This window comes from Pipra filicauda, unplaced genomic scaffold, assembly GCF_003945595.2.
Source record: "Pipra filicauda isolate LSUMZ 115617 unplaced genomic scaffold, ASM394559v2 scaffold80_size11013439_pilon, whole genome shotgun sequence".
Lineage (NCBI taxonomy): Eukaryota > Metazoa > Chordata > Aves > Passeriformes > Pipridae > Pipra > Pipra filicauda.
The window spans coordinates 138,761-158,525 of record NW_024104987.1 but is presented as its reverse complement, the minus strand read 5'-3'; the positions used below and the strand labels follow the sequence as shown (position 1 = coordinate 158,525).

General features: G+C 42.7%; 2 protein-coding genes across 2 annotated transcripts in view; both read right to left on the bottom strand.

The window, feature by feature from the left end:
- The window catches only part of FASN (fatty acid synthase), a 43,866-nt gene extending 34,098 nt beyond the window's left edge, over positions 1-9,768 (bottom strand). The window contains exons 1-4 of the mRNA XM_027716559.2: positions 9,296-9,768; positions 3,113-3,259; positions 2,158-2,310; positions 433-606 (exon numbers count right to left, since the gene is read on the bottom strand). Coding sequence (XP_027572360.2) covers positions 433-606; positions 2,158-2,310; positions 3,113-3,239 — 454 coding nt within the window. The 5' untranslated portion in view covers positions 3,240-3,259; positions 9,296-9,768. The remainder of the gene's footprint in view (positions 1-432; positions 607-2,157; positions 2,311-3,112; positions 3,260-9,295) is intronic.
- A 2,049-nt stretch (positions 9,769-11,817) lies between these two features.
- The window catches only part of CCDC57 (coiled-coil domain containing 57), a 28,404-nt gene continuing 20,456 nt past the window's right edge, over positions 11,818-19,765 (bottom strand). The window contains exon 10 of the mRNA XM_039390225.1: positions 11,818-13,375. Coding sequence (XP_039246159.1) covers positions 13,149-13,375 — 227 coding nt within the window. The 3' untranslated portion in view covers positions 11,818-13,148. The remainder of the gene's footprint in view (positions 13,376-19,765) is intronic.

Here is a 19,765-nt window from a genome sequence, read left to right as displayed (position 1 = left end):
TATGCCTTCAATCACATCATTCTGGTGGCTCTCCTACTTCTTCCACTTTACTCAAAAGGAGTCAACTGGTACAGTCAATTTGTCTCTGGGCTATCTGACTTCTACATAGCTTGATACCAAATAGCAGTCTAAAGGCCAGAAAGGACCTAGATCTTTTTTATGAAGGCCTCCTGACATGACCATCTTTCAGGTGAACACCAGCTATGCCCAGCAGCAGTAGCTGAGTTACAAGGTCTTACAATGAGTCTTATCTTAAAGATACAATATATTTTTTACTTCTCATAGGCCTCCTTGCAACAGTTACATGCTACTTTCTCTTTCCAAAAGGGGACTACGCCATCATAACCATCCCACTCCTCTACAGCAACTGTGGTACAATCACGCTGAAATTGCAATTGCTGATCAGCATCAACAGGTTTGGGGGGCACTAACCTGTAAAGTCAAAGAAATAGGAAATCCTGTTGGCAAGCATAGCACGCTGGCAGCCAGTCATACTGTATCCCAAAAGCTCTTCTGGATCTTGGCTAAGGGCTTCGGCAGCTTCTGACCCACTGGCACCAATCCATACACCTGTGTCTGTGCCACGGAGGGTGGCCGGATTAATACCTATGGGGACATCGGAAGGTAGATTACAGTAAACAAACTTATAATGAGGGGCAAACTGGGGAGATATCAGGTACACTGGCACCAGTTCACCAAATACTATTTATTGGCCTTTTCGAGCAGGCCAGCAGTATTGTTCCCTACCTTTAGTAACTTTTCACCTGTTTCAACTGCAGACCTTACAAGTCTTACTTGAGTCCATCAGAACTTCGGTATTGGCTTTTGATCAGAACATATTGTACCCTGACAAAGCTTTTCAGCCCAGTCGGGCATTGCCAGAATCTTGTGTAAAAAAAGTGTATAGACTATGAAAGGCAAAATGCTGACGGAGAGAAGCTAAGGGCCGACTTCCAATACAGAGAAAAGGAGCGGAATGAAGGGGAGAAAAATCACAGCACTTGGAATGTCATGTGAGCACATCAATATCTATCTCTAGCCACACACAACACCCAGATCTGGAGTACACGACAGAAATGAAAATTCTTAAGGACAAAAAAAGCCAATAACCAGAACAAGAAACAACTTTGCTTAAAAAAACACATAGCAAGCTCAACTGGCAGAAATCTCTATTGCTTCTTCTCTGTACTTCAGGAGTCCTGAAGACAAACAGAATATTCAATCTCCAGACTGAGGCTCAGCAGCAGAGGAGCAAGAGTTAATTTTAATAAGTCATACAATCATAGGATGTCAAGGGTTGGAAAGGACCTTAAAGATCACCTAGTCTCAACCCCCCCCTGCTATGGGCAGGGACACCTCCCACTAGATCAGGTTGCTCAAGGCCTTATCCAACCTGGCTTTGAACACTGCCAGGGTTGGGGCATCCATAACCTCCCTGGACAACTTGTTCCAGTATCTCACCACCCTCACAGGAAAGAATTTCTTCCTGATATATAATCTAAATTCCCCCTCTTTCAATTTGTACCCATCACTAGTCAGTACTAGTGAGGTGGTTCCAACTTTTCCCCCCATGTGCTTCTTATGTTCTGATGTGAAACTGATTAACAGGAAGAATAAACTTCTTGGCTCTGTAGATAAGTAACTCAAAAGCTCTTCTATTACCGCCAGTGTTTTGAGAGAGGCTGCTCTTTCTGAAAGCACACTTCCTGGGAAAACCTTCTAAAGAAAAAGATGAACCTGCCCAATGGACAGGAATACATCAGGCCATCTTCATTCTTTTAGACTATGGATGTGAATTCTAACCAAGTAACCTTCCTTTTGCATTACAAATTCGCCTCTTACAAAGGAATTCTTATGGAATACTAGGGTAGAGCAAAACACAGAAAAGCTCTAGAACTGCTGACTGTTTAAGTGATTCTGTCATACTGGTTGTATCATATGATGCTGGTACAGATTTGCTGGCAGTCAGCACAGATTTCCTGGTTTGCATTCCAGAGAAAACAGCTTTGTTCTATCCCCCGTACTAGGTCATTGGTCTCCTCTCTAATGTGATGGCTTTCTCATGTTAAGAGTTTTCATCACACAGCTGCATGTCTACACCTGTTGCACAGAGAAAATAAAGCATAATTCTCCCTCTTCAGTCATTCATCTGCTCACCTCCATCCAAAATAGCTTCATACGAAACTTCCAACAGCAAGCGAAGTTGAGGATCCATTGTATGAGCTTGTTTGGGATGAACCCCAAAAAAAGATGCATCAAATTTGCTTATGTCCTTGAGCTTTCCATTTCTCTTGGGCAGTCCATAAATTCCTGAGAAGAAAAATTCAACACTGAGTCACAGAATACAGCTGAGAGACAGTTACGGAATGACCACAGTTGATTCCTGATTACACAAGAAGCCTCACTGCCCTGTGCAGTAGCCAGAGTGCTGCATGAGCATCTACTGACCCACCTCATCTGGAAATGAGAATCCTGCATTAACAAAACCAATTGTAATTTTTAAGACTCTCCTGGATATAGCACCAAAAGACATCTACCTAGTTTAAACACTTTTGCTTTGGCAAGTTGTACCAAGTACATATAGTGTTCAAATCAGTGGTTCCAGTTGGTCCCCAGCTAGAGGAAAAACAAAAGCTGTTTTTGACTTCTGCAAATCACTAGCTTGAATTGGGTAGACATGTGCCTAACACTTCAAAATGACAAATCACACAAAACAGAACATTGTGAAAAGTCATAAATCACAGCACTGGAGCCCCTGTGCTACTTCTGAAACCAGAAAAATGTCAGAGTCATCTTACTGTCACAGTTACCGACAGCAGGTATAGGATTCATGTTGCCTAGCTGCTCTGCCAAGAGTTGCCTAGCTGCTCTTTTCTTTGAAAGTAAGCTACACAGAATTTATAAGGTACTACTGCATGGGACGTGACATTATAAAACGGATTACGAGAGACCTTCACAAAAGTGTTCTGTTCTTGAATTTCTTGATGATATATCAGAAGTTAGTTCAGCTCTGGCAGGGTTTTGCATCTCACAAATCCTTTCTTTTCATAGGATAATTCCTCTAAAACACTCGGAACCCAAGGTTCCCAAAGGAGGGACAACAAGCACTCACCTGGTTTCCACCTCCGATCATCCTCCGTGACCATATCAACTCCATTAAGCAGGTTCTCCCAAAACTCTTGCAAGTTCTCAGATTCTGGCAGCTTTCCTGCTATGCCTGCAATCACCACGTCCTCCATCGCTTAACTTCTCCCTGTTGCTGAGGTGCATAAAGCAGTAAGACTAGTAGGATTTCACACAGAGGAAAGTATATGTGTCTAATGTTCCTAACATGTTGTGACAAACAAGTGTATTTGCAGGAGAAACACCCACACATGAACAGCCTATGGAGTCTCTACTATTAAAAAAAAAAAAAAAAATTATATCCCGACTAATCAAACAGACCGTAAGATCCACGAGGTTGACAAGGATGAGAAGACTGATCCTGAAGGAACATCAGGCTCTTTGAGAACCACCAGCTTCTACATGACAACCAGAAAATGAGTAAGTCTACCTCTACTAAACGCAGAGCCTCTATGAAGTCAGCAGAGAAGAAAGATTAACATGCTGGAGCAGAGGTGGGTGGAGAAATTATGAAATGTACATAATAAAATACATAATTACAAGGCAAACCTAACAGGTAGCAAAACAAGTTCTACAATCATACCAAAGGTAAATGCTAACTTAAGTATCAATAATCAAAAGATCTGTTGGAGGGGGAAAAAGAAACTCCAGACGAACAAAAATAAAAAATCCCACAGAACCAACTCCCAAAAATAAACAACACAACCTTAAACAACTGCCCCAAAAAACACCAAGCAAACAAAAAAACCATCAAAAACAAACAAAAAAGCCCAGAAAAAACCCCAATCCAACCAACTAAAAAGAAAAAGCCCACACAGAGAGGAGAAAACCCAACACAGAGCACAAAGACTACAGCACAATTTAGCATAATTTTAAATGCCCAAATCAAAGAAGTAGGTTTACATCTAAAGAGTTTGCTAATTGGATGCTGCACTGCCATACTGCACATTTAGAGGACTGGGAATGTGGCACTGACTACGTATGACAGAGGGTGGTGCTTTAAGTTATGGCTTGGCAGAACAGATCTGGATTACAGATGGGATGAAAAAGCTCAGCTGCTGGCCCAAGAAATTTGCATACAAAGACCCTAATCTCAAACACCACAAAAGAGCATCTCTCTGAGAACCACCAGCTTCTACATGACAACCAGAAAATGACATAACACAGCATGGCAGGGCACCTATACCAGACCACAACACCAAATGATAGCTCATATATTACACTCCATTATTTTCTATTACACTAAAAATATATTAACAGCTAAGCAGAGAGAAGGTAAGTTAACCTGATGTTTCAGTTAAATTCAAATTACAATTTAAGATCCTAAGTAGATAAATTAAAGTAGGAGAGGGAAGGGGAAAATACCCATATACATAGGGGAGGGGTTTAATATAAAAATAAATAAAAGTGTTGCTGCAGGAACCAAAGAGGTAGTAAGCATTCACAGTACCTCCTTAAATAATCCTTCTGGTAAGTAGAGGTCAAATATTCTTTAATGTGTAGGATTTTAAACAAGTAACAACCACAAAGAAAACTAGGTATTTAAACACCTACAAGTCTGTCTTAACTTTGAAAGAAAAAGTTTGCTTATGAGAGAGCCGAAGTTTGACTTCCATGAGGTATTATGCTCCGTGGTGCCATGTAGGCACTTTGCTTAAGTGGTGCTGGGGCTTGATCATCTTCTCCAAAATACAGCACTAATGGGTACTCTCTGTTGAGCACTTCGCAACTGTTTTTCCAACCCAAGATGTTTCATTTGGGCATTGTTTTGCAGCCTCTTCCAGGAGTTCCTAATGCTTTTCAGCAAGAAATGGGCCTCTCTTCCATCCACACATTACATTGCTCAGGAAACGGTAATGCCTTCTCGTAGCTGGAAGAGACCACTGGGGTGTGCGGAAGGAAAGCAAAGCACTGCTCAGCTGAGCCCTGGCTCTGCCAGAATACAACACCACAGAGGTTGCCTGATTTCCTTCACCCTTCTTCTTTCCTTCAGCAATTATCTTGATTCAGATCTGTGGAGTAACTGTGGAATTATGCAACACCTAACACTGAGGCAGAAGGGATGGTTACCTCACCCAGTCCATTCCTTCTGGGAGCAGAAACAGAAGTGCTTGCAAAAGGACATCTGGGATTTCTAGGTCCTGTGCTAAACACCCAAACGACAGAAGGTCCATTCCACTCTGGTTGTTTGTTTAAAAAGGGAAACACTAAGGGTCAAATTGAGCAAGGCCCTTACTGAGAAACTAGTCCCCAAAACTTAAGTTGGTAGTAACATGCTCAGTCCACTTTGTGCTGAAGAGAAGCACCACTCATAAAACTAGTAAGTCAGTTGTATTGCTGGCCTTACCACTGTACCTGTAAAACCCAATCAAGCGCAATAACTCTGCTACACATTCAGAATTTCTGTGCTGGGGGCAGGGAACAAACAGATCTCATGCACAAAGCAATTCAAGCTTAAGACAAGAAATATACAGGATGATAATTTAATTACAATTAAATTTTATACCTCAGCTCTTTGGGTGATGATCTCTAAGGAGATAAATATAATTTCTATTTCAGGGGACTGAGAGAACACTTCTGGGATTGTTACTTCTCATCCCACATCTTTTCCTCAAGTATCAGAAAAACTCCATCCAGGTACGGCCAATTGACAAAATGTTCCTCTGAGACAGTGAAGTAATAGAATTCATAAGCAAAACAATTTTGGCCAACATGTTATGAATGTAGTTGTGCAAGACTGTGTCAAAGGTGGATAAAAAGATGCTGCAGTAATCAAAATCAGAAGAACAAGAGCCAAGAAGTTAATTTTAGCAGGGTGAATGGGTAAGAAGAGCCACAACTTAAAGATTTTAACACACAAAGAACCAGAAACATTTACACTTGCCACAAAGAGCTCCAAAAGTGTACATCTAAGATAAGATACAAAGTACAGATTTAGTAGCAGACAGAAGGGATGATCTGCTGTTGGAAAACAAGAGTGGTAAGAAGAAAAATCATGAATATTAAGTCATCTCTGATTAAACAGTTATTAAAATAGCTGTTATAGCTACCAACAATGTCTTTGGTCTTCCTTGACAGATAATAAGCAACTAAACCAATTTAAAGTTGATTGCCATTGACCTGAAATGGTGTGTTGTATTGTTTTACTATATTAGAGACTTTTGCTGTAGAGCATTTTTAGACTATACACAGTAACACACTACATAGACAGATTTTCAAGCATAGGGCATATCACAGATTAAGAAAGCAAATTATTTCTACAGCTGTTTTAAAAAAGATTAGACTGCAGCAAACATACAGAACAGACTGCTCCTGCTACCTTGGATGAGCAAGGTGTTCAAAAGCAACAGATTAAAACAGGAGACAAAGAAGACACAAAGGGACAAACAGGAGTCGCCTATTTCTTAAGGTTGTATTTTGTTGAATCCAACCAGACATCTAACATCCTTTTTCCTCAGTTTATCCCTGCTTTTGCTTAAATTGAGTTCTGTGAATTCTCCTCAGACAGCTAGTATTTTTAACTGAGGGGAGAGAAGCAAACACACACCACAACCCACCCCACCGCCAAAATATCAGTCCAGGAGACACCTCAGTAAAGCATAAGCTACCATCTCACTGGATTTACACAATCTTTTTTAGCAATTATATTATGTTACTGACTCATTCGGTTTGTGACTGGTAATAACTAACAATCCCTTTTGGTATTACTGACTAGTAACAACTTTCATCACTTTATACCTGTGCTCTGGTCTACCTCCCACATTAGCCATTTGACAAGGTTGGTTTGTTTATTGGTGCCAGTTCCTTTCTCCAATCATGTTATACCTTCTTAATCTGGTTCTCTATGTATTGGATAACTATTGGCATCATGTTATCATAATACTATTATCAAAGCTACTCTTAAGTTGAAATACTGTTCTCTATTGCATTTAAAACATTTGGTTTTCAGTCCCTTCCTAATTCAGCACCAAAATATCAATCAAAAAAAGTATTAATCAGGGTTTTCCACCGTGCCTGGCAGCTATACAACTTTTTAATAATAATTTTATCTACTGTTTCCCTACAGAAATAACTGTGTGACCATTAAGATTGCAAGCTTATAAGAAAATGAGAACAAAAGACAAAGAAAATAAAAAAAGTGAAGGTAAAATCTAATTTCTTCCTGCTCATACCTGACTTGCCAACCACAAAAGAGAACCTATTCTGCTGCAACTTGTTCACGTAGGATTTGGTGAGGAAAGGAAGGGGAGAGGAAGGGAAGAAACAGCTTTTTGCAAAGAAACAACAAATAAACCCCTGATGCACACAGTTCCTTTTCCTAAACAGGAGCACAATATTTATTTCACTGTTATTTCGATGGCTGTCATCACGGTGGGATAGAATCCTTAAAGCCAGCTCAACTACTGTTTCTAGACAGTCCAAATCTTCCTCTTTTTTGGAGCTCCCATTATTGTAAAATTAAACACTCATGACTCCTTCACAGCTTTCTTCAGCACAGATATTGACAAAAGGATTGCTTGCTTTGTTTCTCAGTATGATTACATCATAACCCTGGTTTCCTCATCTCTATAATGTCTAAAATTTGTAATAAAAACTGTCCTTACATAGGAACATTACAGCTCTTTACAAGTGAAGAAACCCTTCTCAAAATAGAGGCAAACACAGTTTGGTTTTCATTTTTTGAAAGCATTTGGCTACTATCACTCTGTGTGCTACAGCGTCAATTTAACGAAGACCTTTCAAATGCCTCTTTCTGTTTCAATGCTGTATTTGTCCTGTCGACCACAAGACAAATGAAAACTGGTAGTGTGCATTCATATTTAAAATGCTACTACTTAGTGGGAAACACAATATGGTTCGAAGCTGTTATTGGAGAAAAGTTAATTTTGCTTATACAATCAACACAGCTTGGCTGATTCCCAAGCATGATGGGGAATCATTTAAACAAAAATGATTTGTTTAAAAAATCTTAGTCCCACGTCTGCAAAACATCTGTTCATAACTGCCCTCACCCTCCGAATTCACCTACTAAATGCAGCCTCTCACAATGTTATTTTCACTTTGTTTCAAGAAGGGTAGAGGCTTCAGGAAAAGGTGCTCTTTGGCTTGAGGTTTTTTTCTCCCGTTTTTTAAGACAAGACACGCTCCCAACGGTGGTCTGATGGAGCATGCAAGTTCAGTTACACAGCCTTAATACACCTGTCTATATTTAAGCATCCAAATACAGCTTTGCTAGGAAAATATGCATTCAGTATCTCAAAGGGCCCTATGACAGGAAGGAATGTGGAATAAAAACCAAACAGGTGCAAAAACAGCAGAAGAGAAAAGACGATCATCACGTTCCTGACAGAATCACATCATCAAATCCATACCGCTGTATGATCATCGAGTTATTTCCCGTGGGTGGCTGGTTTAAAACGAAGTGGTAAAAAATAGTTTAGCATTATCCGCGGCACCTTTTTTGCGACAGATTCCCAGTACCTACTGACGAGCGTCCTTTCGCAATACCGAACGCCGACCTCCTCCCGACCTCCTCCCGTGCGAGCGAGCTCAGCCTGCCACGGCCGAGCCTTCGCGGAGAACGAAGCGCCGCCGCCGCGCGGCCCGTGCAGCCCCGACGCCCGCTCGGGGCAGCGCCGGGCTCGGGCTGCGGCAGCGCGGGGTCGGGGCGGCCCAGCCCCGCGGCAGGCGCGGCCCCTCGCGCTGCCGCCGGGTGCGCACGAGGGCTGCGGGGCTCGGCTGCGTCCCCGATCCCGCCCGGCCCGGCGGCGAAGGGTCTCGGCGGCGGCGGCGGCGGCACGGTCCCCGCCCGCCGCCAAGATGGCCGAGCGCCAGCCCCACAATGCAGCCACCTCGCCGGGCGGGCGGAGCGGGAGGCTGCAGCGCGGTACCGGCCACTGAGCCGGGGGACTCCCCTCGGCACGGCCGCGCTGGGTCCCGAGAAAGCGGCCGGCAGCAACAGGGCGCGGCGACCCTGGGGCGGGAAACAGAACCTTCCGGTCGCGCGGACCGAGCCCGCGGACCCCAGCCGAGCCCGCGGACCCTCATCGCCCGCCCGGCGTCGGGGGCAAGATGGAGCCTTCCCGGCGCACCCGCCGGGCGCGGCGGCCCGCGGAGGCGGGAGCAGAGGCTGCCGCTTTCCCGACCGCACCGCCGACCGTCCCACCAGTACCTGCACAGGGGCGGAAGGCTTCGTGTCGGTAAGACTCTGGCGTCAGCTCAGCGCGGGGTCGGGATGCTGCGGGGCGGGCTCTGCGGGCGGACGCTGCGGCGGCCGGTGCCGAGCTGCGCACGGCCGATACTCCGCGCTCTCCTCACTGTCTCCCTCTAGCTCCCACCGCTATTTAAGCAGTCGCCACCTCCGGCGGCCACGCCACATGGGCTGACAGTTTACTCCTCGCCGCAGTCCAATGAGAGCTGGGGCAGGGCCGCCCCGAGTCGGACCCGGGGTGATGCCAACCCCTGCCCGCCGGAGTCGCTCCACGGGAGGAGGGGGCCCTGACCAGTTCTCGGGTCGGACACAGGCGGGTCCCCGTGCCCACGGCACCGGGCCAAGCTGTCGCGCCCCGCCCCGCACACTGGAGGCCGTGGAAGGCTGGGCGCTGCGGGGGTGCCTGGCTTCGGGCCGGGCTGGCCGGGGACGAGGCAGCGCCGACCCACCGTGGGCGCGGAGCTCTTCGTGTCCCTCTCCCACCTCCCCGCGGGTGTGCACACTGTGGCGGGCGTACGGCCGCGCCGGCACCGTGGCTCGGCGATTGATGCGGAGGCTCGGCGGGCGCCGGTCCAAGCGCGTCCGGATCGCGCAGCGCCCGCACAAAGGGACGCGGGGCCGGACGCGCAATCTCGGGCCGGCACCCAATGCGGGGGCGGGGGCGCGGGGGCGGGGGCGCGGCCCTGCCAATCGCGGCGCCCGCGCGGCGTTGCTATAGGCGATAAGGCGATGTGGTGACGGCGGAGGGGCGTTCGGGGCCGCCGGCAGAGCGAGCAGCGCCCGCTGCTCTCCGGCGGCGGCGGTCGTTCACCCCAGCGGAGCGCGGTGCCGGGGTTACCACAGGGCAGCCGGCACGCCGGCCAGGGATGCTCTGCCCCGTGCCCGGGACCGCCGCGCGGCCCTCACTGGCGGCAGCAGAGCGGGTCCGGAGGCGGCGGGCGTGCCAGGGGCTCCCTCCTCGCCGTGCCCCGGTACGCCCCTCTTCGAAGCACCGACGGAACGGGGCGGATCTCTCGGCGTGCAGACACCTTTCATCTACTTCCCCAGTAACTTACACACCTTCAATTAAAGCCAAAGAGTCAACGAATTTCAGTTTTCTTCTTTATTGCCTACGACTCCAACACAAAAATATCCTTCCTGCCTTTCGGTCAGCAAACACGGGCCCGAGCGCCGAGACGCCGAAAGCCCCCGCCTCACCCCTGGTCCCGGGGAGACCCGGCTCCGGGCACAGGCCCCGCTCCCAGTGGCGCCTGCGCTGCCACTTGGCAATACAGCTCCATTCCGACCTTCTCGGGGCAGACCTTTTGCCTTTATCCATATATTCCTCAGCATAACAGTTTTTTAGCCCTTCGATAAGAAAAATCAATAATTTACTCTTTTACCTTTTCAGTATTCTATGACCAGCCTGAATTCTCTTTTTTGTAGGCACTCCTTTCTTTGTATCCACAGTAGTACCTTGTTTCCACTCTTCTCATCTGGTTCTTAAGAATCAATGCCCAATTTATTAAATATTTTGATCATAATATATGAGAGTTTTCCTGCTGTATTCAGTACACCCTTAGCACAACCTCCCCGTGCAGGATCCAAGCAATATGGTCATGTTATTTATTATTATGCATACTTTGTTAATTTTCACCGTACAGGGTATGTTCTTACAGTTACTCTGAAACAAACGTACAGTGATTTAACTGCTTTTTTTTTTCTATCACAAGTAAAATAAAATTAAACACCCAAGAGCTATCATCTTCACTTACCTACAGTTGACTTAAGGAAACCTGTTTCTCAGGGAAACGGAATATATTAAAGCTGCATTTCTGGCAAGAGGTCTGCAGGACCAGGCATGCCAGGTGACTTACTGGGGTCAGGGGAAGGGGGACACACCACCAACCACAAAAAAAAAAAAAACACAAAAAAAAAGAAAAAAAAACCCACTCAGAAAACCCTCAAACAAGTGAACAAACAAAAAAACCCATAGAAACCTGCATAGAAACCTATACAAAAGCATTTCTGAAGTCTGCAGCCCATGAGCTTATATCCATGATGTAAGGAATAAAGAGTAGTGTTTTCCAGGTTTACATGCAGTGTTACAAAGATTAAGGAACAAACTGCTCTTTTACACTGCTTTTAACACCTGTAAATGCACAGAATCTCATACAACTGAACTATTGTGCATCTCCACAGTTATTAAACATGAAAATAAAAATAATTTTTCAGGCTAATCTACAGTTATTAAAAACTTCAGAATTTACACAATGAGTTCTAGAAATAACCAGTGAGTGCTTTAACTGGTGTGATCGGGGCCAAAATTCCTGTACTTGTTAGAAACCACTATGCTTTGAGCTACAGAAAGAGCTTATTCAGGGCCTGGTTCAAGGGAATGCATCATGTCGTTCTGGCTCATGAACAATGTTGAATCTAATGACAGGATTTTCGAGTAACAAAAAGATTTAGAAAGACGCTCACAAGGTCTCTCAGGCCTCATATTGGCTTGGTAACATCTCATGAAATTTATTGCAGATTTAGCATCTGATCATAATATCACAGCACCTTTGCACTAAAGCAAAACATTTTCAGCAGGTACTAGAAAACAATTATTCAAATTCTCAAACTGATTTCTACCACTTTGTCAGATGCCGAGGAGAGCACCTGTTTGCAAGAGTACCAGAGAAGCATTTCTAAAAAGAAAAGCGCTACAGAAAAAAAAGACATTCATGGGTAAGAGGCTCTCTCCCTGTTTAGATTTTATATGTTTAGCAGCAACTGAGAAGTATTATTCACTTCAGTGATACCACTCACAGACTCAAAGAACCTCTTACGTTGGAAGGTACCTCGTGAGATTACCTAGTCCAAGCCCTCAGCTCCAGGGTCATCTGGAACAGGCTGTCCAGGACCACATCTAGTTGGGTTTTGATTATCTCCATAGACAGAGACTCCATAAAAAAAGTTTTTTATTGAATTCTTCAAGTGTATTTCCTTTACGTAAAGTTCATCGCTGTAATATCCCAAGACAGCTCAGCATTACGGAAATGTTACAAAAATACATTCATTACTTGTTTCAATGTCCTGGTGTGTTCATTGCTACAGAGATATCCTTTCTTACATCCCAGCTAACTCAAGTTTCTTTTAGTTTTATGTTTTAAGACTTATATCTTACAGTGCAACTGGTATGATTCTGAGGGTATGATTCTAACTCATTAGCAGTGTTTTTCACTGCTTTAAAGTCCATGCAATCTCACGTCAGGGAAAAATATAATTACTAGTGTGACAATAGAGATTTAATTTTATACTCTCATTATGTCTGAACAAGTGGGAGGAGCTACAGAATATGAGAAACAATACAGACTCAGGTGTAATCTTTTCAACCCCTTTACTTTCAAGTAGAAAGATAGCTGCACAGGATTAACGGTTGCATTGTTAATTAGAAGAAAACAAGTAGGTTGAGGCATCCCACTGCTAAGCTTAAATCACATCTACAGTTTCTCAACAAAAAATTTGCTAAAGACCTGGAAGCCCTGCCTGAAGGCACAAGGCTTTACCTATGTGTTAACTGGGCATTTCTAAATCCATGATGCAAGCAAAATTTAACACATATAATTAAAAGAAATAAGTATTAACAGTGAAGACTGTAATCTCATAATGTACACACATTAACCCTTTATTTCAGGGGTCGCTGTGTGAAACGGGGTATTTGTTCTCCCTTCTGGCTGCAAATAACTCAACATACAAAAATGAAGCAAATATTTACATCTGATTTAGAGACTTCAAAGTAAATTAATAGCAACTGTAGATCTGGAACCTGCTGCCAACATAGAAATCAGTCTTTAATATTATAGTTGCGGATTTTTGCCATGTTAGAAGAGATTTTTGGTTTTAATGGATGAGCACAAGATAAATTCCTGGATTTTAACTTCTGCTGAACTTCCAGCCTTGTTCCTCTGACTGTCAAATCTCCAGCTGGCACTTCAAGTTTATCCTTGGCTTTGACATTTTGCTGAGATTCTTCAGATTGCTTGGTTGAATGTATAACTTCCAATTCCACTGCTCAAAAAAATACAGAAAAACACTTCGTAGTTATGTTTGTATGTAATTATGAGACTGGGTAGATGAAGAGAACTGGTTTACTCTTTTCCTCTAAATACACTGCTGCCACAGTGCCGTATTGTGACAGTCTTATATTAACAGAATCATTTCTGTACATAGGAGGCCCAGAACTGCCCATTAAGGTGTGCTCTACTGATGGTGTAGCACATCAGCATCTCCTGCTCAATCCTCGCTCCATCTGTAGCTGTTCATCTCCATTAGCATCAGACTGCTTAAGAGAGGAAGACAGCTGGGAGGTTGGTGTGACTGTTGAAGTTAAGCACTACCTATCTGTTCAGCTGTTTTTAAACATCACATTTTACAAGTTTACCCTTCTCTCCATTGTGAGAGAATATGTTTGGGTATGCATGATACAAAAGGCTCAGAGGCAATTCTGTTGGCTTGACAAAGCTGCACTATTACCATTACCTTTTGGGGCTTTTTTTTAATCTTCTCTCGCAGAGGAAGGCATGTACTGTGGAAATCTTTGATTTTGTTGTCTAAAATATCTTGTCTGTATTAGAGAGAACTAACTCAAAAAGTAGTATCTTTGGATGGGAAGCAGTGGGACTGGTCCTAATATCAGCCGGAGTCCATCCTGCAGCTTCTCACATAATTCTCTGAAAACCATTATGTCCAACTAACTGAACTTTAGTCTTGTCACAGGTTTCATTAGGTAAGATAAGTGTAACTGGTCAAAGTATTCACTATAAGCTACAGGTAATATTTACAGGTGTTTGGCTCCAGCCACTTAATCCTTATTTTTCAAGGCACTAAGACATCACATTTTCTATAAAGAGCCAAAGCAGACAGGAGAAGTAGTCATAATATACTTGGGATAATATACACTACAGCATTCTGTACCACAGGCTGCAGTCCCAGAGACTATTCAATCACAGAGCAAAATAAAAGGCACACAAATGGACAAAGAAAAGTTATTAGTAGGGGAAGGTAAATTTTCAAAGTCAACTGGACATGGTAGAAAGTCCAAACAAAATTTAACATGGAAGAAAATAAAAAATATTCCTGAATTCTGGAATGAATTGATCTATTGAAGGTTTATAGCTCTATGCAAAGTGTGAGAAGTAGAAACCCAATTGGGTAATTTCCAATCAGAATTTATTATATGATAAAAGCAAATTCAGCGCTGGGTGATCAGGGAAGGGGTTCAACAACTCCCAACGCCTGTCACACCCAAAGAAGATAGTTGTTCTACATTTATTTCCAGCTACTTCATGAATATTCATGACACTGTCAAAACATGACATTTTTCAAAATAATTTTTATATTCAGGTTTAGCTTGAACCAGCTGTTCACTCGTGTGTGCCATCTCTGCATGGAGTCAGCTTAGTGGCATTTGTTATCACAGGTGGCAAAGACTCAGTGGGCTCTTGCACTGTGGATGTGAAATCCTGTTGTCCAGCTTGCCACCTAGTGGCTTCCTACAGATGCAGAAGGTATGGAAGAGCATGCTTGAACTCATGAAGGTCTTTGAGTGTATTTTCCTACCTGGAAAATGGACTTTATTCATTATAGTACCTCTACCACGTCTGGCAGATAATAATGCAGAATTTCACAACATAAACCATTTAGAACAGTACAGGCAGCTGTGTCTGAAAGGTACTGCTTCAAGGATTATCTTCTTGAACAGGAACAGCAGCAGAATGATATTACCTAGCACTTGTGATCTGAATAACAGCAATGAGCAGATCCATAAATAGCACACACTTAATGCTTACAGACAGTCTGGTTTTTTAAATATTCACTCAGTTTTCAAGGGTGTTTTGTATTCAATAAAGGGGATGATTTTCAGAAGTTAATGTGGGATGCCCTAATCGTGTAAATCCAAAGGCAAAGTAACCACGCACCAGTGCATCACATGCATCCCTTCCTCTGAAGACTTCTGTATGCTTGTCTCCTGTCATTCATAGAGAAACTACAGTTGTAACTAGTAAAGGCTAATTTAGGTGTTTGGAACAACAACACAGGACACGAGCATTGTATAAGGCTATTTTAAAAAGTTTTGAACTGCCAAAAATGTGTGCTAATGTACGGTTATTTCCAAAAATGGAAAAAGATGAAGAATCAATACCCCAGAATGAGAAATACTACTTAAAGTGAAATATCCTAAGAGAATACTGAATAAAGACCTTACTGTATTGCTGGTTCTGCTCGGGACTGTTCACATCTGTGAGGGACCCTGAATAAGATCAGCATGAATATGCACTGTACAGTAAAATTTGAACGCAGTAGCTTGGTTTTCACACCAACGAAAAAACACACCTAATTTACAAGCCTGAAACTTACTTTCAGAAGTGACCTTGGCAACCAGAGCTATCAAGATCATAGTTAAGCATCTAACCTGCTTTTGGAAATGGAACTAAATGTTTAGTGTATTGAAATGCTTAACATCTCTTCAATTTGATGTGTGTTAACTTCGGTCAGAAATTAATATTCACAGAACTTTTTTCTCAGAATGAAAGAGATATATATAGACATGTTCTATGAGCAAACTGAAATTTCCCCAGATGGAAAATTTCATTTAACAAATTTGTCACTAGATATTTGCTTATGGCTAACAGTGTTTCTGAAGGAACACCAACTCAAACAAGTTCCTATTCAGGAGAAGAACATGTAAGTGAAGAAAATGTAACTAGGAGATTAGTTAATATTTGTGAAACACTTCAAAGATGAAGTTTTATGTAACGCAGAAAAGAGATCATGAGTCTGTCTCTGATTGGAGCCGGAATGAAGCCAGAGCCAGAGCACTCTTTCTGTTTGTTAATATTTCACCAGATTCTTTCTCTGGCCAGCTTTTTACCCCCATGGATTGCTCTTAGAACTGTCAGTGATGTTAAAGCTGTTGAAATTCTGTCTAGTGTGGAAACACTTAAGATAACTTTTGATCCATAAAGTGTGGCATTTCAGACCACAGAGCTTTGCAAGGAACAATGAGAATTATAGCAGAAGAAACTCCCCTAAGCTCAAGTAGCAAACCAGAAAAGTTACTTTGCCTCAAAGCAGCTCATTCCTATTCTTTGTTAGGCTACAATGTAAACTCCAATTAGTAAACTCAGGACACATACTGAGTACCTGTGGAGGTGGGGTTTCTCAAAATGTAGAGTGGGACATGAAAATACAAAGTTTCATCTACCCCAAGCGTGTATAAATCCAGTGTCTAATGAGAACACAGCTTGCCTTACGCCCTTATTCCCTCTGCACTGACCCCAGCCTCTGCTGACCCCACAAGATACAGCTGATACTGATCTGTTCACACGGTACCACACAGGGCCCTTCACAGTACTGGCTTTATGCTAAATGCAGTCTTAGAGTTGAACTTTAATAGGTGATGTTTGCCTTTTTTTCCCCAAAAAACTAGTGTCTCCAACAGCAAGTAATAACTTTATTAAGCTAAATTACTCAAAGAAAATAAATTTCAGTTTTCTAAATGTTTTACAAAGCTTCCCCTCCTCCTGCCTAACAGTTACTCTGAAATCTAAAAAGGCCCGATAGCCCACTGGTGAATGGAGAAAACTTGCAGCAGACATACATCACCTGATCACCTGGCTGTACATGTGTGCCATGATTTTCAGAGGAAAGCAGACAACTAATCTGATAAGCAACTTTCCTTTGAGGGTGGCTTGTCATCGGCATTCAAGACATGCATGATGTGGATCACCAACCAAAATCTTTCACCTGCTCTCAGCCTCTGGCATAGAGCATTTAAAAAGGAAAGAAATACAGAAGCTTATTTCTTACTAGTACAGCCTATGTATCTTATGGAGCCTTTTGTTATCATCATGGCTTGTACCTGTCTACCTCTGTAGCAGGTTCTTTTTCTTTTAATAATATGGAACAAGAAAAACACATTCAGCAGGAACCTATGTTCCTTCTAAATACCTGCTCTCTAGTTATCTACAGAATTAACATATAAGCTATTAAATCCATTTCATTTCTACAATACAAACTGAAAATTAGCAAGTAGAGTAAAGAGAGAGAAAATTAAAATATCTCATAGCCTTTTGACTTGCTTGGAAGTTTATACAAGTTCTGAATTTGATGGTGAAATGAATAAAGGCTATAACAGTCTACTTCAGTAATTCAGTATTAAGATGTAGTCATTAACACTTCAAAACACACTGAGCATTGAGTCATTGCATTATGTCATATGCTGGAAACAGAGCAAATCGCAGGGCTTACTTGACATGCCAACCATTTTGAGTGCCAATAGGATGTTCTGTACATGAAAAAAATGAATCAAACTGTGTAACAGGTTCAGAAAAATAATTTTCGTGCTACAGTTCTCTGTTTCACCAGAAATGTCCCTAAAACATAGCTACTGATATAATAAATTTGGACAGAGTGAACTTGGAAGTGGTGGATTCTCCATCCCTGGAGGTTTTTAAGATGAGACTGGATGTGGCAATTAGGGCCATAGTCTGGGAACCACAGCGGTAGTGGATCAAGGTTTGGACTTGATGATCTCAGAGGTCCCTTCCAACTCGGCTGATTCTATGATTCTATGAAATCATTCTTGTTACTGAGCTTCCAAGTCTCTGTGTGTGTCACTTGTACCTGAAAGCCCAGTTCTGAGTCACTTTATCTTAATGACAGTTCTATCTAACCATGTGTTTGATGAATGTACTAAATTCAAGTGAGTGGAATTAAACAGGAAAGATTGAATTAATTTTCCATAGCTCAGGCATGAAAAATAATGCAAGCCTCAACTAAAAATCAGAACTTGAAAATTTTGTATATTTTGCTTCTAAGGGGATGTCCTTCCAAGAGGAAAAATTTTGCTTTCACAATCTTGTTTTCTGAAATGCAGAATTCACTTTAGTAGAATTAAGGACACCTTTTGGTTGGTTTCCTGGAGGAGAAAGCTAGGCAGCAAAAAAGAGCATTTAAAAATCTTATTCTTGCAATGCAGCACTTCAGAGCCTGCACGTTTGAATTAGAAGTTCCACTCTGGGGTTCTTCAGATAAATCTGGTTGCAGAGATAAAATTAAAGTTGTTCTCAGGAAAATATCAGCCCTTACTGATGTTTCACTTGTTTCACATTGGCAGTACTACCTTTCCCTTTTGCTATTCTCTAGATCCCCAAAAATCTACATTAAGTTTTGCAACAGTGGCTGGAAATTTCTAGACATTAAGAAACTGATGTCCTTGTAAGGCTGCCAGAGCTGTTGCATCACACATACAACAGCACGAAACTGCATGGCACTATCAGTAATGTTTCAAAGACATCCTTTTGCTTATCCTGTCAATATAGGCCTGACCTGAAATAACTCTTCCTATTTCAGTCCCAGCTTCACAAAAAAAGCACATGAATCATGACTGTCAGCACTATGTCCATTCCAGTCCTACAGGTCTATCAATGGACATTACTTTGTCCCTGCAATGGACTGCTCTTGTGAGTAAATACACTTATAATCCACTTCTCATTTTGAAAGCCCTTTAAAATATTTTTTCTTGTGAGCTGCTAAAGATGGTTCATTGCATCCATATACTGACTTAAAAGTAGATGTAACATAGGCTGGAAAGGACTTCTGGGTGAAATGTCACAGTGCTTATCACTCCCTGCTCAGAATATCTTGACACAACTTGTGTCCATTGCCTCTTTTCTTTTCACTGTGCACCTCTAAGACTCTTTTTCTGTCTTCTCCAAAATCCCTCTCTGGGTAGTTAAAAAGCAGCAATAACACCACTCACTGACTCTTTTCCACGCTCAACAACCCAGCTCTCTCAGTCTCTTCTCATGCAGCGTGTTCCTGTGCCCCAGCAATTTAGTGATTCTGCTCTGGACTCCAGTTTGTCAATCCTTTGTACCAGAGGGTTCAAAGCTGGACGCTGTCTCCAGATGTGGCCTCACAAGTATCAAACAGAAGTGAACAAATCCCTTAGCTCACTGGTTGCATTCTTGTTCCTGCAGTCTGATATGTGGTTAATGGCACATGAGTATCCACGTAATGGTAACAGGTCATTGCCAATATAAAGCTCATTTGAAAAGGCTAAATGGCTGTCATATTATTCCACAGATGCTGTCAGATCTCAGGAATAATGATGATCACCTTTACTTGGAACATTCTGGAGAAATGTTTGTCTGTCTACTTATCAAGACCTTTAATAAAGAAGAGTCTACAATCTCCCTAGGGAACACAGTCCGCTATTAGCCATCCTGCTGTTAGCCATCCCTGAAGTTTGTAAGTCTGTTACTTTTTGTCCGATCCACAGCAGGTGTTAGAACAGTTTCCCAAAGTTTTGCCGATGAAGGATTACTCCACGAACAGGCCAACAGTTTGGGAGATGTAATATTAATCTGCAATACACTGCTCAACATAATAGCTACC